The 27,806-nt window shown below is 43.1% G+C and overlaps 1 protein-coding gene across 1 annotated transcript; it reads left to right on the forward strand.

Annotated features, from left to right (window-relative positions):
* The first annotated feature begins 11,646 nt into the window (after positions 1–11,646).
* Positions 11,647–27,429, forward strand: PABPC1 (poly(A) binding protein cytoplasmic 1). Its single transcript, XM_071421484.1, has 15 exons — positions 11,647–12,336; positions 16,891–17,084; positions 17,177–17,292; positions 19,077–19,216; positions 20,462–20,556; positions 22,026–22,163; positions 22,260–22,355; positions 22,774–23,046; positions 23,231–23,324; positions 23,480–23,590; positions 24,503–24,657; positions 25,079–25,163; positions 25,330–25,460; positions 25,754–25,849; positions 26,989–27,429. The coding sequence occupies exons 1-14, from the start codon at positions 12,144–12,146 to the stop codon at positions 25,844–25,846; spliced, it is 1,914 nt and encodes a 637-aa protein (XP_071277585.1). The 5' UTR covers positions 11,647–12,143; the 3' UTR covers positions 25,847–25,849; positions 26,989–27,429.
* Positions 27,430–27,806: the final 377 nt, after the last annotated feature.

The following is a 27,806-nucleotide window of genomic DNA, read 5'->3' on the forward strand; positions in this document are numbered from 1 at the left end:
CACCCTCCCTTCAGATACTTACAGACATTGGTGAGGTCCCCCTCAGCCTTTCCTTTTCCAAGCTAAACAGGCCCAGCTCCTTCAGCCCTTCCTCAGAACTGAGGTGCTCCAAACCCCTAATCAACTGGACTAGATGATCTCCAGAGGCAACTTCCAACCCTAACCAACTCTGTGATTCTGTGAATCACCTCCATTACCCTCTGCTGGACCCTCTCCAGTATTTCCTTGTCTTTCTTGAACTGGAAATCTCAGAGCTGGACCCAGAACTCCAGGTGAGGACTCACCAGGGCTGAGCAGAGGGACAGGATCACCTCCCTTGACATCCTGGTGCCCTAGCCTAATGCACTCCAGGATAAGTTTGGTCTTCTTGGCTTCAAGGGCACTGCTGGCTCATGGACAGCTTGCTGTCCACCAGGACTCCTAGTGCAAAGACTTCCTCCTGGATTTGGGAAATTTTTGGATAATAATCTGGCAGCATTTTGTCTGTGCCCCGGGAAAGAAATTGAAGCTGTTAAGTCTGAGCTGCCCAGCCAGCTCTTATGAAGATGGACAGGGAATTGCTTTTATGCAAATCAGCTGAACAAGTGACAACTTGTTTTTGAAGACCAGTAACCTGGCTGCAGTGGCACTATTGCAGGAAGCAGAGGCTGTTGTTAACCTTCTTTTCACTCCATGGAAGCTGTGCTGCTGCCAGGTGAAGCTGGCTGCAACACTAGGGAGCACAGGGACTGCTGAACAACACCCAGCATGAACCCCACGGGGCAGTGATGTCAGAAAAGACATGGAGGAGCTGGAACTCCCCATCCCTCCCTGCCCAGCTATGCTAGCTGGCATCAGTGCCCTTGGGCTTTGTTCTTTGCCAGCATGAGATGGAAGATGATTTTGGATCACCATGCTCCCTGCTTGCTGCAGATCCCTTGAGAGTCTGCCAATGTGCTATACCTGCTTATTCATGCCCATGCAGCATGCAGCACAGGCAGAGAGCACAAAAACATCAGCAGCAGAGCTGAAAGGAGCACCTGGATGAAACAGACTTGTTCTTACAGAGAAAAACACCTGGAAAAAAAACCCTATCCAGTTAGAAGAAAGCAGTCTATATCCATGAGTAAGTCAGGTCCTCGTGGTGATCAAAGATCTGTTATTTGGCTTTGCATTTTTGCCTCTCCAAATCCAAGTCCACGTTCATCAAGACTTTCACACTCAAGATCACTGAAGTACCTGAACATCCCTGCTCTCAGCACTGGGGCATCTGACCTGTGGGAGGCCCTCACACCTTACATGCAATAGGCACAGTCCAGGCTGAGAGCAGCAGAAGAGGGCAGCAGCAGATTCCCATCAGAAGATCTGCACTGGGATGCCCATCCCTGTGCTGGCTGGACAACCCCTCTGGTGCTGCATGCCCAGTTCAGTGCCATGTTTGGCAAAAGTACTGTGGGTGCCTCTGTGCACAAAGCACAGCACTTGTCTCAGTCCCTGGCACTCTCTAACAGCCAGAGGCATTTGCTACTCTTCTGAGCTCTGCATTTATTTTCAGTCTGCATTTCATAAAGGCAAGAGACTTGTATAATCCCAATGCCTGACTGCCTGTTTTCTTCCTCAGTATCCCTAGGTAACCTTGATGAAATTTGGCCTAGGTGCCTCAAATACAGAGGTGTTCTGATAAATTTCCTGCATATTGTAGCTGGGCATAGAAGAAAGAGATAGCAGCAAGAGATAGCAGCAGCCCTGCCCAGGGAAGGGAGGCTGAGCTCACCTGGCAGGAGCTTGGTCTGGCAGGTGGCAGATGATGTGCTGTGCCACTCAGCACAGCCACCCCTCAGCACGGGGGCACAGCTGGCGTGCCCATGCCCCAGCCTGCCTCTGGCCCAGCAGCAGCATCACTGGCAGTGAGATTTTATGGGCCAGGCAGCTCAGCAGAGCTGTGTTTTGGGAGTCTGGTTTTATCCATTCCACTGCTCAACAGCTTGTTTCGTGATGCTTTCAAAAACTGGCAGCTTGCAGTATATGAAAAGACCATTCTTTTTCCTACATTTATATATTTCTTTGGATTGCCCTTGCAATGGCATTTTAATAGCTGTTTCTATTTCATTTTCCTTTTGGGTTTCACTGTGCTCATTCTACTGTAGTTAAAAATTCCTGGCCTTTTAATCGTTCATCTTTCATCTTAAGCAGTATTAAGATGAAACATTCAGCAATGTTTCAAGTATTGCTTGTCCATAGGCCTTTGCCACATCCTCAGTGGATGACAGCTAACATCCTCTGCTTATTCAGAGGCTGCTGTCACTTGTACAGACAGAGCAAGTGCAGATCTGGGGGAAGGCTGCCTGTGAGTGTAGTAGGAACCAGGATGGAAGGGTTTCCCTCAGAACAACTCAGGATGCCCCCAGACTATGCAGGCCAAGCAAAGAGAGTATCAGAGATGTTTCTGAAGCTCTTGTTTTGAGTGAAGTCTGTAATGCTGGGCTAGATGTAATTCCCTCCATGCTCCTTTTCTTCCAGCCCCTTTTTGGATGGGTTATACACACCCTGGTGCTGTGCCTTGCCCTCCCCTTCTCCTCCCAGTCATCAGCTCACTGTGGAGCAGAGCCTGTGCTGCACTGTACAGCACCCTTGGCACCCAGTCCTGGCCAAGGTGGAGCAAGGCTGATGTTGCAATGAACCACTGGGAATTCCCTTCTCTGGGCCCAGTGACCAGTGTCTGGCTCTCCTACTGCATCCACCAAATGCAGCACCTGGGGGAGGAAGCCCTCACCAGGCATTCACCCTGATGCTCTCCAGTGAGCTTCCATGGGAACAACACACCATCATAACTAAGGATTTGGGATTTCTCACTAGAACACCCACAAGCTGGGCAGGTGCATGCAACCTATGGATGGACATTGATGCTTAGAGCAGGTTGAACATTTCTAGAAGCAGAAAAGCACCAAAATGCTCAGATGCCTCTCACAAGCAGGCAGCATGTGCCACAGGCTCCAGCAGCCAGTGCTTTTGCTCTGCTCCTCTGCAGGGATGGCTGAGACTCAAGCAGTCCCAGTTCAACACATGCCTCAAAATAACAATTGCTTCCAATTACTCCATCTCCCCAGTCAAAGGCAGTGAACTGTCATCTTTCTAGGAGGGGTGGGGAATTTGTATACTGTTACATCTTTTGCTAATTTTTGCTTTACCTGGTATTTTGTTACCTGCCCCTTGGGTCTGCAGGTAACTGGACAGGTTTGACTCCCTTGCAGCAGGGGAAGCAGAATCACTCTCAGCTGGGAGAACAGCCCCAGCTGCTGAGGGGCCAAGGACCATCTCCAGATGGCTCATTTGGCTTTGTGGTTGTCTTGGTTGGCAGGAGAGCTCCTGCTCCATTTCCAGCCCAGTGCTCCTCTTCCTCTGCTCACTGACTTTCTTTCTTTGCAGACTCATATAAAACCCAAGGGCATTGGTGCAAACCTGGCAAGAGGGAATGGAGGCAGTTCTAGGAGTCTGAATTGATGACTTTACATAACAAAAAAAAACCCGAAATGTGTTTTATCTAACACCAATAATGTGGCAGCAGTGGGAGAGGAATTCAGGTCCTCAGAGAGAGCCAGGTGCTTAGCTAGAGACACATCAACTATTTTCCACACCAGTTGGGCCTGCCCTTCTATGAGGACAAAGGGGACACAAGCCAAACATGTTGGACATTTAATCCTGCCCTAGGCACCTCTTACAGCTCTTAGTGAAATCCCCCTTGCTCTGGACAGTCACTGAAATCCTCTTCCCATGCCCAGCCCCAGGACCTGAAGCCCCTCATGATGTATCATCTCTCTCTTCAGTCCTTTCACCAATCCTCATCCCTTAAATCTGTCTCCTTCCCTTCTGCTCTCCTCCTTTTTTAGGCAAAACAGAGTGACCAGAATTAGTGCTAATTATTTCTCTAGAACTTTGCTGCAAATTACATAATTCCACAGGAGGCCATAAGGCCATTTAGCATTTTATCAGCACTGGAACAGTTTCCCTTTGTCTCTGGGCTACACACCCTGCTGCTATCTTGTGTCAGTTCTGACTCTGGGAGCAGATCTAAATCACTAAAACATCCCAAATTAACTCAGTGCAAAAAATAAAAAAAACAACCCTACAACAAACCAGCCCTTAAAAGGGAAGTGGTCAGGACAGCATGGGCTGGAGAATGGGAGAAAGCCCAGAGTACAACAGAAGAAAGGAGCAGGAAAGGGGAATGGTCCTTCCCTCAGTGGCAGCAAGTCCCTGGGTACTCTCAGCAGATGATGGAACCACAGTCAGTCAGTGCCCTCTAAAGGATGGCCAGGCAGGGCCACACTCCTGTTCTGAGAGAACACCAGGTTTGGCCACAATGGGTTCCAACTGTACCCAAAGTGCTTCAGAAGCCAGAGACAGCACAAAACACACCTCAACAGAAGAGATATCACAGTCTGTGACAATGGCAGCACCCTGCTCCCACCTCACACGGGTAAGAGCCATACTGCAGGGCAGTGCCTGATGGCCAGTCCCATCCCTTTGAGCTGAGAGAACAACTTTGCTGTGGTGCCAGAAGTGGAGAGGAGAACAGAGTCAGCTTTAGCCACAAAGCCCATGTCAGGCTATGGGCAAGCAGTCTGGCTCCTTTCACAAGCAAGGCCCACAGTTTGGCAACACCATAAATTGAGCTGCAATATCCTAAAATTGGGATAAAGGCAGAAGCATTTACTGAAAACTCCTCATGGTGGAACACATTTGTCCAAACAATTGTGTTTAACTTGCATGAGCAGGGGATTTATGCAGGTTCTGTCATCTGTGTCTGGGTCAGAGTTTCATGGCACTTCCTATACAGAATCTCAGAATATCCTGAATTGGAAGGGCCTCACAAGAATCAACGAGTACAACCCCTGGCCCTGCGCAGGACCTTGAGGGTTTTATTGCCTGTTCCATTTTGTTCTCCATCTGACTCTTTATCCTCCACATCACCAGCTCCCTCCAATCACAGATCCTTTCAATCCTGTTTACACCTTCTCTCTGCTATTTGCAGATCTCTTCCTGCCTCAGATCTCAGGTCTTGTGTGCAGGTCCATAATAGGCTTGCCCAGACCCTCCTGCCACTGATGCAAAGTCACACTGGAAATGGGAGATATTGTGCATAGATATTGCACTGGCAGTGGGAGAAGGGAGCCTGGCAAAGAGATCCACAAAGTCCTTGGGTGGGTGCAGCATTGTGGAGTTGATACATACTGACCAACATGAGGTGTGAGAGCTCAATCAAGCCAGCAGAGTGCCAATAAAATCTCATTCAAGTATGCGTCTCCATGCCCTGCACCCTCCTTCCTCAGCCATCATCCCTCCCATGGCACCCCAGGGCTCAGCATCAGGCTGCAGGAGACACACAGTCCAGCCCTGCCACCCACTCTGCCTCTCTGCCCTCCCTCAGTTTCACACAGGCCTGTGGGTCACCTTCTACTTCAGTTGCATTTTGACTTTTCCTCTCTGTGCTTAGTTTTCAGATGGTCCCTGCAGTTTTCTTTGGCTCACTGTGTGAACTGAGATAATTAATCACAGGCTGGCAGGGCTTGCAGGGCTGCACTAGAGGAGCTGCAGGCTGGCATCTCAGACCAGCAAGATTGCAGCACTGGCTTAGGAGATTACAGGCTACTGATTCAAAGGTGGCAGGACCATAATAAAATGGTCAAAGAGCCTGGACTGAGACCTGTGAGAAAATTCCAGGGCAAAGCTTTATCCATGGATCACAGAAATTTGTCCTGTGTATGGGTAATCTCAAGTCACAGTGAACAGCTAAAGGACTTTTCTCTTGAAACTGACCAAAGCATCCTTTGCTACTTGGTCCTTCTGGTTCTCCTGGAAATTGAATGACTGCAGCTGGTCCAGTGAAAGTCCATTTTTTTTTCTCAAGCAACACACTCTTATGGTTCTACCATCAGCCTCTTGCAAAGGGAATATCCACAACACGAAAGGTCTGGCATTTCATCATGCACAAGGTGGACACAGCACAGCAATAGCAGCTTCCTTTGGAATAGGGAATCACAGATTGGCACAGGAATCACTGTCCCATACACATTAATACAGCAATGCCCATCTGAAGCAGATTATCTGTTCATGCCAGAGGTCACTCCAGTCTAACCCACTCCCTGAGCCAGCACACACACCAGAACACTATCTAGTGCATACCCTGGAAGAGCAGCATGGCTCTGCTAGAAAAAAAGTACTTTAAAAATAAAAGAAAAAAAAAAAAGAAAAACCAACCAAAGAAAAGAAAAAATATTTTGTACTTTGGGGATAGAATGAGAAGGAACTACAAAAATGGAAACTTGGGTCAGACATTAGAAAAATAATTTACAAGTTAAGGAGAGTAACACCCCAGAATAGGCTGCCTTAGAGAGACTAACTGCCACCCTCAGAGGATTTATATGAAAAAAAAATATTGAAAGATCTCAATTCGGATGATACTGTGTTCTCACTTGGGGAGAGAATGGAGTTGGATACTTACCATGCTTTCTTCCTGTCTCTTCTCTACACCATTCCCCACCCCCATCAAAATTCTGCAGATTTAACAGTCTACAGTCTGGTGCTTGCACAGAAATATGGCAATGACTTTGTTTCCCCCAGTACACAACATTTAACAGTCCAACAGACCACTTTGAGGACACTCAGGAACAGCAGCATGATACTCAAATATTTTTGATTAGAGTACTTAGCTCTTCAGGAAGAAATACTGCAGCTACTGGTGAAGGGAGAGAGCCTCAGAGATAACAAACTCTGATTGTAGCTAATAAAGGGCAGAGGGAGACACCAATCTGTTTTTCACAGTACCTTGGTGGTTTCTTAGTGAGGGGGTGATTGCATCAGGCAGAGTGAAAGGGAGCAGAGGATGTGGCTGAGAGGAGGTGGCTGTGTTAGGGACGGGGATGGAGCAGCACAAAGCTCACCCTTGGGAAGGAAGAAGGGCTGAGAGAGAACTGTCAGAAGACCCAGAGCAGCTGAGCCTGCCCTCAGTGCAGCCAGTGACAGCTGAGCATGGACTTGCCCTGCTCCTGCACTGTCCCTCTGCTCCAGACAGAGCCTTCCCAGAGCAGCTCCTTGCCCAGCCCCAGCTCTAGCACCTCTTCCTCTGCCCATCCATCTTTCCAACCCTGACAGTACCTCCCAAGGCTCAATAATTAACCAGTAGAGTGAGGAGGGGGAGATAAAGTATACTGGAGGCAATATTCCTGACCAAACTTGGTTCAGTACATTCCTATTTCCTCAGCTGCACTTGGCATTGGGGAAAACAATCCCACTGCACAAACCTGTTGCTTTGGTTGCTTCAGGCACATTACAAAGTAATTAACTATTACCTTTCCCATGTCATGACTGCCTGAGAATGACATTTCTTTCCCTGTTCTGTTGCCAAAATTATTTCTCCTTCACCAGTTCAGTAAACAAATGCACAGTTCTTTGTACAAATGAAGAACAGTCCCAAAAACAAGAGAGCAAAATTGCTTCTGCCCCCATTCAAGAAGGCTCAAAATACAGAGCTCAGAGGTCTTGACATATCTTTTTTCCCCCATTTTTTATTAAACAAATTACTCAGAACTTGGGTTTGGCTGAGCTCAAAAGATTATGTAGCACTGAAAAGACTATCTGGAATAAGCAGGCTACCAAAAGCAAACAGTGTTATCAGTCAGGCACTTAGTTTAAAGAAACTGGCACTCCCCTTCAAAAGGTACGTGTTCTTCCCTATCTCTTTAACACAGACCATCAATATTTTAGCTTTCACAGTGCCATTTTAGCACATGGCAGTGCCCTGTAGCTGAACAGAAAAGGAAAATGCTGAGATGTGAAAATGATCAAGCAGTTCCTGAACTCAGAAACAGTGTGTGTATTCTAAATAATAAGACCTTAACTATCAGCTCTGTTAATTAAAAAAAAAAAATCTTCAATATTAGCACTTTACAGATACTATTTAAAAATGCTTCCCGTGGCTAACTATAAACTTGGGTAAACAATAAAACCTTTTTTACATTCAGCCTGTGTTAATTAAAAGAAAATCTTCAATACTGGCACTTTACAGATACTATTTAAAAATGCTTCCTGTGGCTAAATATACTGCTGGTTTTGCATAATGTCCAACAGTTTTGTGCAATCCATCATGTATCAAAAAGTCATAATTCCTAGGCAAGAGAGGAAATTTATTGAAGTCTGAATGAAATTCAATAACTTCCCTATTTCCATGATAGCCTAGAATAAAACCAATTGCATTCACAAATCATAATACCACTGGAACAAAAGAAAAATCTTGTATCTGCTTAGAGCTTTAAGTTGCAAAGGATCTTTATTTAACTTTGGTAGAGCTTATGCTTAGAAATAATGTATCAGGGAAGTCTGAAATATTTCTTAGTTGCTGTCAGTGAAAAACATTGTGTACACTTTACATTTTTTCCTATTTGTTAGTTCTATGAACATTGAGCTGAAAGGAGGCATAAGTTACATCTTACTTACCTAGATTGCAAAAATACTTAAAAGATTTATAATTAAAGAATTATTGCCCCTCATTCAATTCCTGTTTGACTGCAATTCCCTGAAGCTGACAAGGAAACACTGAGTTATATATTCTAGCTAAATCTCAAACCTGGGGTTTCAAAGAAGTGGTTTTTGCTAAGAAGGCCAGCTTCCAGGCCCAGCCACCCACACGTAACACCTGTAAGGACAGGACACACACCAGCTCTGGGCAATAAGCCCAGCTGACAACACAAGCCCTCTATGGAAACTTTTGTCAGACACCATGTAGAACTTGAGAGCAGCAGAGCTAAAATGGATCTGGGAGAGACCCGGGTGAGAATATCAGGTAATACTCAACAAGGGCTCTCCTGCCAGGAGCCCTCCCAGACCCCACATCTCACTCAGGGCTCTGGACTGCAGTTCTGGTGGGCAATCAGCAGAAGCAAGCACACAAATGTCCTGGTCCTTTGCAAGGTTCAATCCTAAATCACTAAGAGTGTTTTGCAGCACCAGAATCTAAAGTTTAATGCAAATTCTGTGCCTCAAGCATGAAAGCATTCTTTCCTGTTGCCTTAAAACACTTAGGCCACATCTTGAAAAGTCAGTTTGTTACAGGAGGAGGACAAGACACTTGTTTTGGGCACCATCAGAGGGGCTAGACCTATCTCCTACTGTGACCAGGCTTTTATCTAAAGTCCCATTTGCTGCTTTGAGGAGGCCAGTGGGGAGGGAATAGACAGTAAAACTTCTAAGTCAGATCCTTGCTTCAGGTCAAAGCCAAAGGACTGCAATCTGTGAGGACAAGACCCAATAATATATTATTTTGCTGAAAACAAACACTAGACAAGTTTACTTAGAAAGCTACAGTGCTTTTAAACAATAATTTGAACTCTTTTGGATATCCATATAAGGCTGAGAATGCATTTTTACTGCCTTAATCACATTTAGTGTTAGAAAACTCTGAAATCATACCATGTTAAGAGACAAGATCTCCAAAAAGTCCCTCTCTGTGCTGAACAAGACTTTCAAATATGATTCCTTAAATTGGGTAAAAGAAAAATGCCTTGCCATGCTCTGGGCTCTATCTTGACATTGTCCCAGAGTGCCAAGGGTGGAAACAGAGCAACCTAACTCACAAGAAAGAGTAGGAACATGCCTTCCCAAGGGAAGAAAAAACATGTAATAATATGACCAAATGCCAATGACAGAAAAGTGTGATAGAAGAAGCAAGTATGAAAAAGGACAGTTTGGGGAAGGAGACAAGGTGAAGAACAGGACCATGTAAGGAAAGGAGAGACAGAAACAGTACATAGTACATCCTAAGGAGGGCATCATAAACCAGTATTTAAACGAGAGAAATTCTATTTTTCTCTAAAGATCATTGTCTAAATTTTAACAAACACATCAAACCTCACTATAAGACACTGCTAGTGCTGGCCATCTGCTGTACCCAGCTGACAGAAGCCACCACTGCCGCCTCAGGCTGTGTTCATTTGTCAGCTGCTTCAGATTCCAGAGGGTACCTCAGTTTAAGGCCAGGGCAGGGTGGGGGCTGAACAAAGCAGTCACACTTTGCCATGGAGCACACGGGGAGATGCCAGCTCTGCCGTGGCTTTGGTCACCGCCAACAAGAGGCAGTGAAACTGCAGCAGCTGCTGAGTGCAAGTGGAATCTTCACACTTGACAGCAAAATTCCACAAGTACTCCCCCCTACGGCTCTACTTAAACCCGTAATGGCAAATGCTAGTCAAAGAAAAATAAATCATCATATGAAATATAAAACAAGAAAACAAGATGCAAAACCGCAGACCATTTTTTTTCTTTATGTTGAAACTGTGTAAAGAACAGTAAGAAAACACTAAGAAAAACTACATTAAATGTAAAAGAGCAGTTACATCCAGGACTTCTGCAAATCCATGATCTGGCTTCCTGCCTTACAATGGCATTGTTTAGTGTTTAGTGCAAGTACTTTTACGATTGTTTAGCAGGAATGAAGCACATTTTATTTGATTCTATTATTTTGCAAAAATCTGAAACACAATTAATTAAAAAGCCCCCTAGAATTCTAATTGATAGGAAAATATTTTCCTTTCTCACAAAAGGATTAATGTTTTTTTCAGATTAGAGAAGCCAACTAAAAATAAAGCAAGGTTTTCCAAACCCCACAGGATTGCTTTGGTGTTTAAGGACGTACGAGTGGCAGCGCTTTGTGCCACGGTGTAATTGACGTGGTGATATTCAGTGAAAGGTCGGACTCGATGATCCCACAGGCCTTCTCCAACTTAATTCGTTCTGTGATTCTGCATGCGATACTCCCTGAGAAATTCAGTGTATGGCACAAGTCACGACTCTCGCATGGCAAGTTTCGAAAGGCACGTCTGGAATGCGGGCTGGCACCACCTCCGCAGGCCGCCCGGGATGGCGGCGGTCACCTCACGCACCCACAGAGCTGCAGAGAGGCCCAGCCAACTCCCCAGGCCCTCCAACCTACAGCCCAAACTTCTTTAGCACAGAACACAGCGATAAAACACGCCTAACTTAAGGAACGACCAGAGCAGAGTTTAAATGCTAATCCCGCTTTATTCCCGGCCTAGTGACAACATTCCAACGTTCATTCCTCCCGCAGCCACAGCACCTCCCAACTCTCCTCCCACCCCCCCCCCCCGCGCTCCGTCACCGTGCATGCGCCGAGCAGCGCCGCGAGCCCCGCCCCCTTCCGGCCCCGAGCGCGCGACCTCCCCCCCACCCGCGCGCTCCCCCGCGCGGCCCGGCCAGCGGCGGGTGGGGCGCGCGGAGCTCGCGAGCGAGCCGGTAACGCCCCGCCCCGCGCCGGCCGTTGGTCCGCTCGGCGCGCACGCGCCTTTCCATCCACCCGCCCTCCCCCAACCGCGCACATGTGCGCTCCCTCCCGCGCGTGCGCCCTGCCGCCGAGCCGCCCCCACACTCGCGCCGCCCCCCGTGACGCCGGGCGGGCGCAGGCGCACTCCCCGCGCGGCCAGCCCTCCGGCCCGCCCCGCCCTCGCGCATGCGCCGAAGCCGCCGCTCCGCGCCGGCTGCCGCGCGTGTCCCCACCCCCGCTCGCAGGTGCGCGTGCGCGGTGCGCGCGGCGCTGTGCGTGGCGCGCCGCGCGGCGGGGGCGGGGGGGCGGGGCGGGTATATATAGAGCGCGGCCGGGGCGGCGGCCGCCCCCTTGTCCCCCGGCCGCCGTCGGAGCTGTGTGCGCAGTGCGTGTGCTCCGGATCAACCGGACACGCCGGCCCGGCCCCGCAGCACCATTTATTACTAAAAAAATATCTAAAAAAGCCAAAAAAAATCCAAAAATCTTAAAAAACCTTTTAAAAAAATAACCCTCTTTCCTCATCCAACCTTCCCGACAACCTTCCTGCAAACGGCCGGTTTGATATAAAATAACCCGGTGAAGCGAAGTCCCCGGACCCGGCGCAGCCGAGAGGAGACACACAGCGAGCCCGACCCCGCCGAGCGCAGCACCCGCCGCCGCCAGCTCCACCCGGCCCGCACGGCGCGACCCGACCCCTGCCTGCCCATCCGCCGCACCCGCCGCAGCCGTTGAGTCCGAGCGGCCCCGCGCCGCCTTCGCCGGCCCCGCTCGCACCGACCGCCGCGGCCTCCGCCTCGTCAGCGCCCCCCCCGCGCCGGGAGACGGCGGCAGGATGAACCCCAGCGCCCCCAGCTACCCCATGGCCTCGCTCTACGTGGGGGACCTGCACCCCGACGTGACCGAGGCCATGCTCTATGAGAAGTTCAGCCCGGCCGGGCCCATCCTCTCCATCCGCGTCTGCAGGGACATGATCACCCGCCGCTCGCTCGGATACGCCTATGTCAACTTCCAGCAGCCCGCCGACGGTGAGTGCCGGGCCGCGGGCGCCGGCGGAGCCATGTTTGTCCCCTGCCCCCCTCCCCGGCCTCCGCCCCGCATCCATTTTGCCGCCCGGGACGGGGCGGACCCGGCGGGGCGCGGGGGGAAGTTGGCGGCGGGGCCGCCGCTTACACGCGTTCCGGGCCGCCCGCGCCTCGTGGCGGCCGGTGAAGCGGGGGGGAGGCGCTTCCGCGCATCGAGAGCGGCCGCGGCGCCCCAGCGATGGGCGGGGGAGCGCCCGGGGAGCCCCGGTGGCCCGGCGGGGCTGCCCCCGCTGCCGGGGAGGGGATTGTGGATGAGTGTGCGGGCGGCTCTTCACGTCCGTCCGAGATGAAGGGTAGCTTGAGGAAAGCATCGCGGTCATTGGCACCTTTTAATAACCGCGCAGCGCTGGGTGTGTGTGAGTGCGCGGGCAGGAGGCCGGCAGAAGGAAGTAGGGCGCACCGGCGTGGCTGGGCAGTTTCACAGGCGGCCAGGCCGAAGCGTTTGTTCAAACACTATGGCAGGGCTGTCACGTGCGGGCAGGACATGGAACTACTCGGGCCTCCTTGCGCTTCTTCCTCGTGTAGCAGGAGCCCGAGCTCTGCTCTCATTCGTGTCTCTTCGCAGTAAATTCTCTGACATTGTTTCTCCCAAGCCGCGTTTTTATGAAACTTGTTTTTTTCATGAAGTGTTTTCACGCTGCTTCTCCAAAGTTATATCGGTAAAGAAACTTTCTCTGCGGTTCTGGGCATGTTGGGAAACACAGTGTGATCCATTTGGAAGGTGTTTCACTTGTAACTGGTTCTAGGTTTTGTGGAGCCCAATTAAAAATAAAAAGCAATTGGCCAACTAGAAGATACGTGATTTCAAGCACAGTTAAGCAAACAGTTTTCCACTATAATGGCTTTATTTTCAAGCATATGAAAGAGAGATACTTAAATTGCAAACATTTCAAGCAATTAGATTTAACTGGCTTTCAGAGTTAGCTTTAGCATACAGCCATTATCAGATCAGACTTTGGTGTACCGATGGTATCTGTATGTACGTAGTAAAAGTTACAGCCTCATCTTAATAGGCAGATACTCCACCTGTTATCAGCTCTCAGTTCAGAGAGCTTTTGATTTATTCAGCCATGCTTTAGGCTGAGACTATTTGAATGCTTGTTTTGACATACTTCGCTTTCATTACATAAAAATGTCTGGTACAGTTTCTCAGAAAAATAAGGGGTTAGCACAGGCCAATACTGTGATATAATAATGTCAGGGTATAAGGTGAAAGTGATTCAAATGCTGCTTCTCCTTAGTGTTGACAGAGTTCCATAAGGGCTTTATGATAATTTATCATTAGTTGTGCAACCAGTGCATTTTGTGACTTGGTTTGTAATTTGTCAAATGTGCGAACAAATAGAGCTTTTTCACCTGAGCAGTGCTTAATTCAGATTTTGAATATGCCTCTTAGTAAGATGCTGTTACTCCAAATATTGTGTTTTTCAGGCTTTGGGAGACACACATATTTTAGTTTATAACTAGTCCAGTTCAGCTAAAAGTATTTCTCATCTTTTTCAAACCTGTGTCTGGTACATATCTAGAAGCAGTTGTTTAAAATACACTTCAGTAGTATTGTGAGATTATACTTATTCAAGATTTTCAGAATTTTATATTCTTGGCAAATACCTAGAAAGCATTTGCTGGGGGCTTTGTGTAGGCTTTCTGTAGTCTGGGGCCTTTTTAATGTTGATTTACAGAAACCTTGAAATAGGAGTTTTGAGGATGAATGGTTATTCTTACAATCATTCTGGTTTTATTTTGATTCCAAACTTTTTATTGGTTTTGATTCCAAACCTTTTATTGGTTTGGCCAAATTTTTAGCTACATCTCAGTCCATGCCTATAAACAGCTAGTAACAACTACCTTGGTTTTGAAAAATAGCTTTGAAGGTGTGCTTGACATCACCAGCTGTCTGTAAAGGAGGGATCTCAAAGCTCTTCTAAAAACTAATTAGGCCTGATGACACATGTGTGAGGTATGCACATATGTCAGAGTTTTGACTTTTCTGAATTTGAGTCATAGTCTGGAGTAAAACTCAGGCAATCTTGTTTAATCACTGAACAGGAAACATTCTTGAATAATCTGAAAGTGCATCAGAATCATTTGGATATTTAGAATGGTTATGTTTCCAGAGGTTTTTGTTTCAAGCTGCTGCTGTTTACCTTTAGCACAGGTTGGCATTAAGTGTATATTCTGAGTGATTTTGAAATTGTTAAAGTGGACTGTCCAGTTGCTCACGACTAAAATGGGAGCTGGTGAGTCATTGAATGAGAGCTCCAGCAGAATCAGCAGAAGTACAGCCCGGGTAGGTGTGTCCAGTTCGCTGCTGAACGGAGCTGCCTCCTGCAACCGGCACAGCCTTTTATGACTGAAATGTAATGAAAATGAGCCAGTTTCACTCGCTGGGGCTTTTAATGAGAGTGGCTTGTACCTGGTTAGATGGAGTCTAGTAATGCTTTTAAAATCTACCATGGAATGACAGTGTAGTGTCAATTCGGCAGAAAAACTTAATTTTCTTGTATTTCTGTTCCAAAGGAGAGATGAGGAGAGCTATTGAAGTTTCCATGCTGTCCTCCTGGAGAAATTGCACTGGTCTAAGACACAAGCTCACTATTTATTAAGAGTGATAATCTTTGCAAAGGACCCATGGACCCACTTTCAGTCAGATGGTTGGGAAATGTGTTTAGGAACACGCATTTTTGAGGAGTGTCAGGATTATTCTAGAAGCAATTAGCATGAATTAGAAAAGCCTCTTTTCAAGTAAAGGAAGCCCTGTTACTACTTCTGGAAATAATGAACTGTTTGTTGCTGGCACATCTATTGGTGCTGGCAGTAATAATTCCAATGACTTCCAGTGCAGTAGTGAAGTCTTAAAAGTTTCTACTGTGGCCAGTCTGATATCTACAGGGTTTATTTTTTTCCTTTTTTGTTTTTTTTATATCTCTTCCCCCTCCCCCCTTTTGGTAGTATAGAGCCAATGAGTTTTATTTCTCATTAACACTGTCTAGGTTGCTTAATCTATATTAAAGTTTTTGAATGCTTTATTAACTTATTTAGAAGACTGGCATCTAATTTTTGTGGCTTCAGTTTAAACAAGTTGCTGAGTTGCTACTTTCATGTGAATGTGGTAATAGTATCAATAATCTTTTTCCCCATTAAAATGTTAGATGTCCATCTCTTTATATGTCTTTCAGAGAATATAATCTTAAAATTTATTTTTAATCTGAAAATGTCACAAGAAACGATATAAAACATGATAGATCAACTGAATCCCAAGCTCATTGCAAATTGTCTTTGGCCATGTCATGGAACAATATAGCTCAAGACAAAAGCAGCACTTAAAGAACAAAAGCATGAAATAAGGGTTTTCACAATGTTATTGGCCCTTGGTCCTCCCAAAAAAAATTACTGACACAGTTGCTGTATTTTCACTAAGCTGATTTCAGTCTTGTTAACATCCTATTGTTTTGATATTTGCAAATGACAGTGAAGTGAGTTAGTACCCATGGGTGTGACTTCAGGTATTTATTGGGACTTTTTTCAGTGTTCTTCCAGACTTACAGGAACAGGGATGGAAAGGAATTGCTGTGCTTGAGAACTATTGCTCTTTTGTGTTTAAATACACAAGATGAGTTATAACATCACAGACATGTCTTGTGGCTTTGAAGAGACGTGTGAAAAATGAGCAAGTCTGGATACTTCCCCATCTAAATACACAAGAAATTTTACATGCAGAATTTGAAAAGTTAGTTATGGAGTTCTACTGGAAAAACTACTCCTTGGAGTAACAAAACCTGGTTTGCATTACCCTGGTTTGCTGTTATAATGCTTGCTCCTTCATTGAGCTCAGATGTGTTTCATTGTGAGCTTTTAAAATATATGTATCATTTCAGATTTTCTAAACTAAGTGCCAGTTTTGAATCTCTTTGAACTGTCTCTTGCTCAGAATTTCATTATAGATCTTTTTGGTCACTGAGGAAGTTGTGTGGAATAACTGCCTGAATAAAGCTTGAAGGTCCATCTAGCAAAGAAATTTTGTCAGTTTAGGGGTAGTATTGGTGTTGTAGGTGTTTTTATGTTAATATTTGCAAAAGGCCTCTCATAGGCACAAGCAGTACCCCTAAAAGCATTTTCATTGACACAGTATACATCTGTGTAATATGGAAGAAGCCACTGATTTTCACAAATGTTAAAACTTGGTAACAGCTGCCACTTGCTGCTTTTTCTCCTGTCCCGTAGCATCTTTTCATAGATCTAGTTTTATGGGCTAATGAGATTTCTGCAGCTTTCTCAGCTGACTTGTGCTCCTGCTTGAAGTGCAGCTTTTGCTGATGAGTTTTTGCCAGTTCTTCCTTGCATACAGCAGAGTACACTGAAGGCTTGGGTTTTCAGCTTGGTAACGGTGCTGGGCTTGAAATAATTAAAATATTATTGAGAATTGTACTTCAGCTGGTATTTGTGTGCTTATTAAGATACCTAGCATTTCCTACTAATTCCATAATGTTTTTCCAGCTGAACGAGCTTTGGACACCATGAACTTTGATGTCATTAAAGGCAAACCAGTGCGCATCATGTGGTCTCAGCGCGATCCATCTCTGCGCAAAAGCGGTGTAGGAAACATCTTCATCAAAAACTTGGACAAATCAATTGATAACAAAGCTTTGTATGACACATTTTCTGCTTTTGGAAACATCCTGTCTTGTAAGGTTAGTGGAAAGTAAAATGCATTGACACACAAACTCCTCAGTTTATGCTGGAAACATTCCATGGGTATTACAACAAGGTTTTTCATTAATAGGTGGTGTGTGATGAAAATGGATCCAAGGGTTATGGATTTGTGCATTTTGAGACACAAGAAGCTGCAGAAAGAGCTATTGAAAAAATGAATGGTATGCTGCTTAATGACCGCAAAGTGTAAGTACATAAATAAGTATTTGGGGATCAGCAGGCTGAAATTCTTTTTAGGGCAGACAAAGATTTAAAAGCTTACCTAGAAAAAGAAGGTTGTTCTGAAAATTTCTAATTTTAAGAAGATGTAGAGTTTTAGTGCTACAGATTTTAAGAATTGTATCACCTGCTTGTTCTGGAGTCAGTCCAAGTTCAAAAAGACAAATAATGAACTCCAGAGGAAAAAATCACTGTATTAATTGTCTTACAAGCCAATACTGTAATGAGGATTTGGGATCTTCCCTGGTTTTCTGATCTTATTGGTCTGAGATAAAATACAATCCATTGAGTATGCTGAATAATACATCCTTTATAAGAGTTTTGAGATAAGTGTATTATCCATATTTTGGAGTCAGCTGATACTTAGCACTAAAGGATGCACTAAAGAGTGGTCAGATTAGACTAATATTTTTGTATGAATGTCTGTTAATAGGCATATCTAGGGAGTAGAAAATAAAACTTAGAGAAGTGTAATGTTTTAAACATTATCATTATTCTACATTGTAGGGAAAAATGTTATTTGGCAACTTCTTTAATAATGAAGGGGAATGAGTGTGCTTCACAGCTATCCCTAAGGGATCATTATGGTGTTTGGTATTATTCCAGAAGAACAGTTTTCTAGATACTTAGGAGGGTTTGGAAAAAGGATAACAGAAATCAGCATCAGTTTACTGTCATGGATTATTTTTATATGTAGAGATGGATAGATCAAGACACGTATACTGGGAAAACATATATTTTGAAAGTTTCCCTGCTTGTTCTGTTCTTGACTGACATATGGTGGATGTTTTTATTCAGCGTCCATTGTTTTACAACTTTAAATTAGTAAAAATGGTCAACATGCAATCATAAGAGCACAGGAGTGAAATATATCATGAGAGTTGATTTTGCTTTGAATTTCTATTCAGACTAGTCTTTTAGAAATCAATTAAATCACTTCACTAACTATTAAAATCTGCTGAACACATTGCACTTCCATTCTTACTATACTTGATTGCTATAAATTAGGTGAAATTGTCAAAGTTTAAAAATTGCTGAGGTACTGTATGCTGCTGAATCGCATTTTTCAAATTTGTGACTATAAAGTTAGAGCCTACAATAAAATTTGAAAGAAGGAATTTGCTACAGTCAGAAATCGGTGTCAGCCACGTACAGTCTGTTCTAAGGCATGTCCTTGGGCTGCAGAATGTTATGTTCAGGTTCTGTTCCTTTTCTGCCAGTATGAACTAACCTTTGGTGTTCCCAGCCAATTTGCTGGGCAGTATTTGACTCAAGAGCAAGTTGAACTATTTATTTCACTATGCCTATAAACAAAGTCTTTGATACAGGCTGGAGAGGTGTGCTAGGGAGGGAGGGCAGTTAGTTAAATAGCTCTTGCTTAAAAACTGAATCAGAGAGCAGTGACTGCTTTTAGGCTGCTTTTAGGGATTATGCTGTTATCTAGAATTTCTGTTCAGCCTCTTAGTACTCTTTCCATTGTCAAGCTCTTATTGTCAAAGGCTGTTTTATAAGAGTGAACAATTTCACCAATGGCTTGAAAGCATTTTCTTGCCTTGTAACTGGGATAAACATGCTGGTGTAGCAAAGGACAGTGGAGTTGTTTTTCTGACTGAGTTTTATCATAAATATTTTCATACCTATAGTGAACGAGACTGATTAGGAATAAAATACAATGCCAGAGGATTAAAGTAAATTTTTTAACCTTGAGACACTTGCTTTAATCTGTATTACTCTGTTCTTCCTGCAACCAGATTTGTTGGAAGGTTTAAATCCCGCAAGGAACGTGAGGCAGAGCTTGGAGCCAGAGCAAAAGAATTCACCAATGTTTACATCAAAAATTTTGGCGAAGACATGGATGATGAGAGACTTAAGGAACTCTTTGGCAAGTTTGGTAATGTCTTAATGTTTATATAAACACAAATGAACTTCAATTTACTACATGTATCTTATTTGTACAGTGCCTTGAAATACAAGAAATCAGGGCTGTCTGATGTTGATGTAGAAATGTAATAAAGATTACTGAAAAGTGGGTACTTCCAGTTTCAGATTCAAAAGTGCAGTAATACCTGAATTTTAAATAGTCAGAATATCATATTTAATCCTGCCATGAGAACTGTTTTCAGTAATCTGGAAGTTATGTGTCTATGGGTTCTGCAGTGTTCTCTGGTTTAGTACAGATTGATTTTATAAATGCACCTACAGGGTGTGTGACTAATGAATTTGCTACTGCTTTCATTGACCTGCAAACTTGCCTCTGTTATTCAGTTGCGTTGTGGTGGTTGACCTAATAGAAAATTACAAGGAACTATTCCAGCACCAAGCTATGAGATTCTGCCTTGATCCTCAGTTACGCACAGGGCAAAATTATGGGGGACATTTGGCCATGATGTAGTAATGTATATGATGTGCTGCCATCAAAATAGGAAATGGCACATCCTTTAATGCCATTAGAGGCTCTTCATGTTTTATTTTCAATCTCACCTTTTTTTAAAATTAATTTCCTTTTGCTATTCTCCAGTGGATATTATGTAAAGCAAGGGAAAGCCTTGCACAAGAGATACCCTGTAGCAGCCCTAAAGAGTACGAACAGGAAATTCCTTTCTGCTCTTCCAGTATCTGTGGTTGAAACAGTAGCAAATTTAGCTGCTACAGCTAAATTGGCTACTTCCAATTGAGTCTGTGAACTGCAATTCTTCAGAGGTTATGAAATTGCTGAACTAGGATGGTCTTTCACCAGGATAAATAGTGAAATGTATACCTAATTGCAAGGCCTTCCTCTGGCTTTTTCAGTACCTGCTTCAAAGCGTGGAACCACTAATACTTTTCAAGTGTCATAATTTTTCATGATAAAACAAATTTCATTCACTTTGTGGTGAAATTTTCTTTCACTTTAAGGTGAAATTTTGGTTGAAAATACATAAGAAATTCAGCATGATGGAATTCAGCCATAATGCTGAAGTTCATCAGGGCAAATTAGTAATGTCATATTAATGGGTGACATTTACTTGATACCATTAGTGTAGGAGTCCTTTGTAATACAAGTGAAATAAACTAAACCTTATCTTCTAAAGAGAATGTTCAAAAGTTGAGAAGAATACACTGTCTATGAAGCATAAGTATTTCGTTCTCTTTTTAGGTCCTGCTCTAAGTGTGAAAGTTATGACTGATGAGAGTGGAAAATCCAAAGGCTTTGGCTTCGTTAGTTTTGAAAGACATGAAGATGCCCAAAAAGTAAGCTTTTGGACTTAATTTTAGGAATCCTGTAACTGAGACCCAAATAATATGTTTCACTGAGTGATTAAGTTTTTTAATTGGTCAAGGACACTGCAAAAAGAGATGCTCACTGCCTAAATTACTTAGCAGATTTCTGTCATTTAGAATGCTTTCATATGAGCAAATGTCAGTTGGTCTGAGAAACCTATTAAGTCAAGATACTCTGGTACAGCTGGAAGTAGTGTAGAAATGGGGAATCTTGAATAATTTTAGAACCTGTTGTAGTTGGGCTTAAAGGTCTCAGTGATATTTGGACTCGCACATGCTGAGCAATATACAGCATAGTAAATTACTACATCTCTGAATCATTGAGTCCAGTTTGGTTGCACAAAATGTTTGTGCCTTTCTGCCTTCTGCACAGAAGGCAGAAAGAATTGGGTTTTCTGCAAAGTCAGCAGGAAAGCTATTAGTTTTATAAAGCATACTTGGCATAACTGTGAGAAAATAGTCAGAACCTTGTAATACTGCTTTTACTCCAAAGGGTAACTTTGGAAAATGGTCCTTTTTAGTCGTGTATATGTCTGTATCATGCCAGTATGCTGTGTAACTTAATTTTTTGTCAACTGGTTGCTTTGATATGTCAGTTTACTGTGACAGTAGGGACATAGCATCAGGGAAAAAATGCAGTACAGAACAAACAAAGTTTGCTTTTCAATCTGGTGATTTGTCAGTATTGCAAGTGTACAAGCGAGAGATTAGAACAAATACTGTCTGTCTTTAGAACATCTTCATTTTTCAGTCTTGCATACATTAACTGATGAATGGTTTCTCTTACTGTAGTCAGAATCACATGTTGGGTGTTTGAAATAACATAAAATTCCAGTATCTCTATAAAAATGTCTAATGGCTTTGATCATAAACGTATACAATAAACTGGTGACTTCGGGTTTTAAATTAAATCTGAAGACTTGTAACTCAAAACAGTATGAAGGGAAGAAGTTCACATTTTCATACTTCTAATTATTTCCTTAATGAAAGACTAAAAATGAAAACAAAAGCTGTACATATAATCTGTAGTTTAACATTTAGTATAGAAAGATCTGGTAGAGATTACACTTTCAGGTGTTACTTTTAAAGACAGAACTAGGTGAATTAAAGATTTTCAACTTTATTTGCTTAGTCTTTGCTTTTTTCTGTCATTAGCAAGACAAGGCTAGAGAAATAGTTCTTGCAGTCTTCCAGCTTCATATAAAAAAAGTGGTTTGCGTCCCTTGTGACTTGTCTTCAACAAGACAGAAGCATACTCGGAAAGCAGTTTTCATGTTATCATAAGTGGGAAAGTCTTGGGGTATTTTGTTTCAATTAGTGGTATTTTAAGATTGATTAGCTCTTTTTCTAGAATTTTTTTAATTTGAATTGCATTTTTTGTGTGTCTGAAAAATGCTGGAATACAAAAAGCACTGCTAACTTGTTGTTTGTCAATGAAGGCTGTAGATGAAATGAATGGGAAAGAGCTCAATGGAAAACAAATCTATGTTGGCCGGGCTCAGAAAAAGGTGGAAAGACAGACGGAGCTGAAGCGCAAGTTTGAACAAATGAAGCAGGACAGGATCACCAGATACCAGGTTCAGTTTTAAATCAAGAGGGCTAACTCTATTATATGATGTTCTGATATTTACACAGTACAGTTGCTTTTAAAAATAACTTGCCTGTTTTCTTAGGGTGTAAACCTTTATGTGAAAAATCTTGATGATGGGATCGATGATGAGCGTCTCCGAAAAGAGTTCTCCCCATTTGGTACAATCACTAGTGCAAAGGTAAACTCCATAGATGGTGCTCATCTGTTCTCTGAAAATGAGTAGTGATCTGTCACCAAAGAAAAGTTTCATTCAGGAACAGATGTGACCCACTGTAAATGTGGGCATCAGCTATCTTGATTATTGTACATGTCAGGTTAAACACCATATGATCATCCTTTCTTGAAATAAACTAAGTAGTGAGACTAGTGTGGGAAAAACGACATGTTTCAGTGCAATATTGTGCTTATTATTTTATGAGATTTTCATCTCTATTTGGGTAACAGCTATTTATTACACAATAATACTCATTTATATAAAATATTCAGTTAAACAAACCTGTGGTCTCACTTCTGATAAGCTGAAACAAGAAACTCATGCAAGTTAAATAGGTGTGACACAGAAGACTTAGTTTTAAAAATAAATTTTGTACTGACAGGTGATGATGGAAGGTGGCCGCAGCAAAGGATTTGGATTTGTATGCTTTTCGTCACCAGAAGAAGCCACCAAAGCAGTCACAGAAATGAACGGTAGAATTGTGGCTACTAAACCATTATATGTAGCTCTAGCCCAGCGTAAAGAGGAGCGCCAAGCTCATCTCACCAACCAGTACATGCAGAGGATGGCAAGTGTAAGAGCAGTACCTAATCCTGTAATCAACCCCTACCAGCCAGCACCTCCTTCAGGATACTTCATGGCAGCTATTCCTCAGGTACGTGTAGAGATGAGTAACTGAATATTTTGTATTGCATATAAAATCTGCTTAAATCCAACAGTAAATAGAACTGTTAGCATGTGTCTGTGATTTCAGCATTTTAATCTCTTGGTGGGAGGGTGCTGGGCTGTTTAGCATGCCCTTCACAGACAACAAAGTTAAGTGATGTTGTGTTTGGCAGACTCAGAACCGTGCTGCGTACTATCCTACTAATCAGCTCGCCCAACTTGCTAGACCTAGTCCTCGCTGGACTGCTCAGGGTGCCAGACCTCATCGTAAGTCACTTCTTCACCTCTTTCCAGTGATTGCTATAAACTCAGTAGCATTTACCTTTGCACTTTCAGATAGATTTATGGCATTGCTGTATAGTCTTCTGTTTGTCATCACTCAGTGTTGCTGCATGTAACAGTATATTTTTTCTAAACCACAGCATTCCAAAACATGCCTGGTGCGATCCGCCCAGCAGCACCCAGACCACCGTTCAGTACCATGAGACCAGCTTCTTCCCAGGTTCCACGAGTCATGTCAACACAGCGTGTTGGTGAGTTTGATTTGAGCAAGCTACATTTTTAAGTTTAATATCACATGTGATATTCCTAATGAACAAACTAATATCACCTTCTAGTAATTGCTTTAAATACTGTCCCAGCAAAGACTCCAGCTGTGATCCCATCTCTTCAGGATGAAGCACTTACTCTTGTGTGTGCTTCACTAATACTGTAAGGGTTGCTTCTGTCATTTCTAAACATAGTTGCAGCAATTGTAATAATAGGTTGTGTGTAGAAATATTGAGATGATACAATTTTAGCTCTTTATAATTTTTTTTTATTTTACATGTACACACTTTATTATTGTGAGCCAGTATCATGAATGCAGAATCTGCACATCACTGAATGAACCAGAATTGACTGGTTTAATCATTGAATGGTTTGGGTTGAAAGGAACCTTAAAACTTACGTATTTCAGCCCCATGCCAGAGGCAGGGAACCTTCCACTAGACCAGGGTACTCAGAGCCCCATCCAGGCTGGTCTTGCACATCTCCAGGGATGGGGAGTCCACAGCCTCTCTGAAGGTGTAATTCTCCCAGAATGTATCAGACAGCCATTTATTTCCTAAAAATACCTTTTTTAGAATGACTGACATAATATGCTCAGGAAATCAAATGTCCTTTAGCTTATAATGAAATTATATTAATACTCAAAATGGATTTTTTTATCATGGATCTTTTTCCAGTAGCATGTAAAAAGGGCAGTTCATGAATGAAGTGACTGGAAATCAGCATCCATTAAATTTCAAGGTTTGAACCTTTGTACGTGACAGTTGACAATACTATTAAGATGAATCTATAACACAATACTTAAATTAGGTATTTGATTCAAGTTGGTTTGTTGGACAAAATAATTATAATACTAATAATTATTCACACATGGAATTCTGTTCCTATTTTTCCAGCTAATACATCAACACAGACGATGGGTCCACGTCCTGCAGCAGCAGCTACTGCGGCCACTCCTGCCGTGCGCACAGTACCGCAGTACAAATACGCCGCGGGTGTTCGCAACCCCCAGCAGCACCTCAACACGCAGCCGCAGGTTGCTATGCAGCAGGTGTGTGCTCTGGGAGCTCTCTGGGCTTTTACTCTTGTTCCTTGCAGAGGAAGGTGGTGAGGGTGGTGGCAGGGCAGTTCAGGCTATGCATCATGGCAGTAGAGTAAAAGCACTAGGGAGTTAAGAATATTTGAAGTTCACCTGGGACAGGATGTGATCCCATGTTGCTTTGTTCTTTTCAGTTCCCTCATACCTTAGCCTAAATTGTGTTTGCTCCTCTGTGGAGCAGTTTTTAATAATCTTCAGCATCGTCACTCAGCTCTAACCAGTAATATTTGATTGAACAGGCATAGTTGTTAATTTCTTTGATGTTTCTGACACTGTAGGCATTGTGTATGCCAAGTTGGGAAATACTGGTTTTTTGAAGCTGCACCTAATTATGACCCAGGGTTTAATTTTCAAATGTTAAATTAATTTGCAGCCTGCTGTCCATGTGCAAGGTCAGGAACCCTTGACTGCTTCCATGTTGGCTTCTGCCCCTCCACAAGAACAAAAGCAGATGTTAGGTATGTATATGATACCTTTCTCTTTGCATTGTAGCAGAAGGACAGTTAAAGTACACTTTTTCAATCTTTAAATGCAGAGTAAATGATTTTAGCAATAAACAAGTTTGTTTCCCTTATCCCTTAAATTTAGGCTGGATTCATCCCTGACTAACTTTCTTCTTTCTAGGTGAACGTCTATTCCCCCTTATTCAAAGCATGCACCCTACTCTGGCGGGTAAGATCACTGGGATGTTGCTGGAGATTGACAACTCTGAACTCCTCCACATGCTCGAGTCTCCTGAGTCTCTTCGTTCGAAGGTGGGTGGACTTTTGCCTTGCATGGGTTCCATAGGTGGTTAACTCTACACTGATCTAACAGTCAGTGCTGGCACAGTGGGGTAGCAGCAATGCAGTGGTGGCTCAGGCCAAGAGTATCCTCTTTCAAAAGGTGACAGTGACTTACATTGCATGAACTGGAATTGTAACCTTCTCATTTTTCTCCTCAACAATGTAGGCATTGTTTATATGCATAAATTTTCACTGTATTATTAACTTAAATATACAAAAATTGCTGAGCTTCCCTTAATTCATTTTTCATTTGTACTTAACAGGTTGATGAAGCTGTAGCCGTACTACAAGCCCACCAAGCTAAAGAGGCTGCTCAAAAGGCAGTTAATAATCCCACTGGGGTTCCAAGTGTTTAATAAGTAAGTTTGGACGCTGTAGTTCCATAGATTGACTAAGGCAAGTGTTTGGTCCATGGCTTTGCAAGCAGCCTGTGTCCAGGCTCTGTGTCATGTGCAGCCAGAGGAAGTAGCAGCTATGGTAAACAAGCTTCTGTGTTCACTTGGTTAGCAAAAGCTACTGACATGTCATTGTTTCTAACAACACGTTTAGCTGGAATTAACTCTAGGCATGTGTGCAAAAACGGGCAGTTCTGTCAAATGCTGCTATTCATACTATTGAGAACAACTTGTGGAATTCAAATTAGCTTAAAATGGTACCCCAACACCCTTTTTTCTTAGAAATTAAAGAACTTGTTTATACTGTAATTTGTATATACTTACCAAATTCTAAAATTGTCTAGTAAGTGTAAACTAAACTGTATAATGTCTTGACTTCACATTTGGGTGAATTTAATGTCAGTTAAAAGAGTGATTTTTCTTCATTGCTTTCTGTGGGGCTGGTATCTTAACTGTGCATGACAGAGGCAAATGGTGGTAGCTTAACAATTTTGACAGGGAAAAAATGTGAAGTTGAGGATAAAAAGGAATCTATTATCTCTTCTGTCTAGTTAGGTTTTGCCTGTGAACTTGCTTTCCACATTTGTAGCTATCATTTGAAGGTGCCTGATTTAACATTTCATCACATAACATTTTCCTTTTGGAGGCAGAATTTGAGTCATGATTTTTACCCATTTCTGTTTCTGGAGATAAGTGCTGAATAGATTGTCTCTCCTAAACTAAGATGCCCATACTTTGAGACCATTACTCCATCTGCTCCATGATGTTTTAGTAATTGGAAATTGAAAGTCTTGCTAGGGTAGTTATTTGATGAGCCTCAACAGTAGAGGCGCCCCACAGTCAATTGCAGTAACATTGTACTTAAAGCAGTGCTGTCTGAGGGACTGTCCAGTTCTAGAATCAGTGTTGTCTTGCCAAGGATCAGACTTTTGAATACTTTGGTGTCCCCTAAAAAGTGGGAGGACCCCAGATATTCTGTTTCTAAAGAACTTTGGTATCATTGAAACAATGAAAGCCCAGAGTTCTGCATGGTGTACAGTAGTAGAAAACATACAAGGTGCTGCTTTTGTTTTAAAACATAACAACGTTGTTTTTCTTCGCAGAGCTATCCGGGACTACAATCTAGAACTTCGCTTCACCGAAGAAAAAAAAATCTAAACATGGAAAAACTATTAAATATTGAGAAAAACATTGCAAAATATAAAATAAATAAAAAAAGGAAAGGAAACTTTGAAGCTTACGTACAGAGCAACGCCGGGACTAGCAAAACAGATGCTAGTCCTAGATTACTTATTGATTTAAAATTTAAAAAAAAATAGTAAAATAAAAAATACAAATTAATGTTTTATAAACCCAGGGGAAAAGAATTTTCAGCACAGTACAAAAATTTAAAGCATTCCTTTCTTTAATTTTGTAATTCTTTACTGTGGAAAAGCTCAGATTATCACCACTGTTTTAGTTGACAGTGAGAATTGATAGCTGAGCAAAGAAACATAATTTGGATTATAAAATTCTTGGTTTAATAAAAATTCCTTAAACACTGACTTACTTGTGATGGTTTCTTTTGTACAGTGTGCTTTTCATAAGCTTGTCATCCAGAATGCCAAGTTAGAATCCCACTCTAGTATGTTTTGGTGGATTGTAGAGAAGATAAGACTACACCTGTAGTCTTCTGTCTTCTAAATAACAGAAGTGAAGCGGGGGGGGGGAAGTGTTTGGGTTTTTTTACTAAATTGCTGCTTGATCTGAATGTGGTCTAGTGTACAATAGCACAGAAATAATTCTGTCTTCACTCAGGGCTGATGGGGTCATCAGGTCAGTTTGTGTCCCTAAAGGGGGTTGGCAGTGAAATGGCACTAAAGTGAGAAGAGGCAGCACTTACACATGAGCTGTTTCATTTGCTACAGAACCATACTGAGGT

Source organism: Agelaius tricolor, unplaced genomic scaffold (genome assembly GCF_023055355.1).
Source record: "Agelaius tricolor isolate 1412-34295 unplaced genomic scaffold, bAgeTri1.0.p SCAF_2, whole genome shotgun sequence".
NCBI lineage: Eukaryota > Metazoa > Chordata > Aves > Passeriformes > Icteridae > Agelaius > Agelaius tricolor.

Excerpts from the sequence above, each read along its gene's own strand:
- PABPC1 (XM_071421484.1), top strand. The coding sequence starts at position 12,144 with ATGAACCCCAGCGCCCCCAGCTACCCCATGGCCTCGCTCTACGTGGGG. Across the intron at positions 22,356-22,773 it reads GTACAATCACTAGTGCAAAG|GTGATGATGGAAGGTGGCCG; the intron begins GTAAACTCCATA and ends TTGTACTGACAG. Across the intron at positions 23,591-24,502 it reads CATGTCAACACAGCGTGTTG|CTAATACATCAACACAGACG; the intron begins GTGAGTTTGATT and ends CTATTTTTCCAG.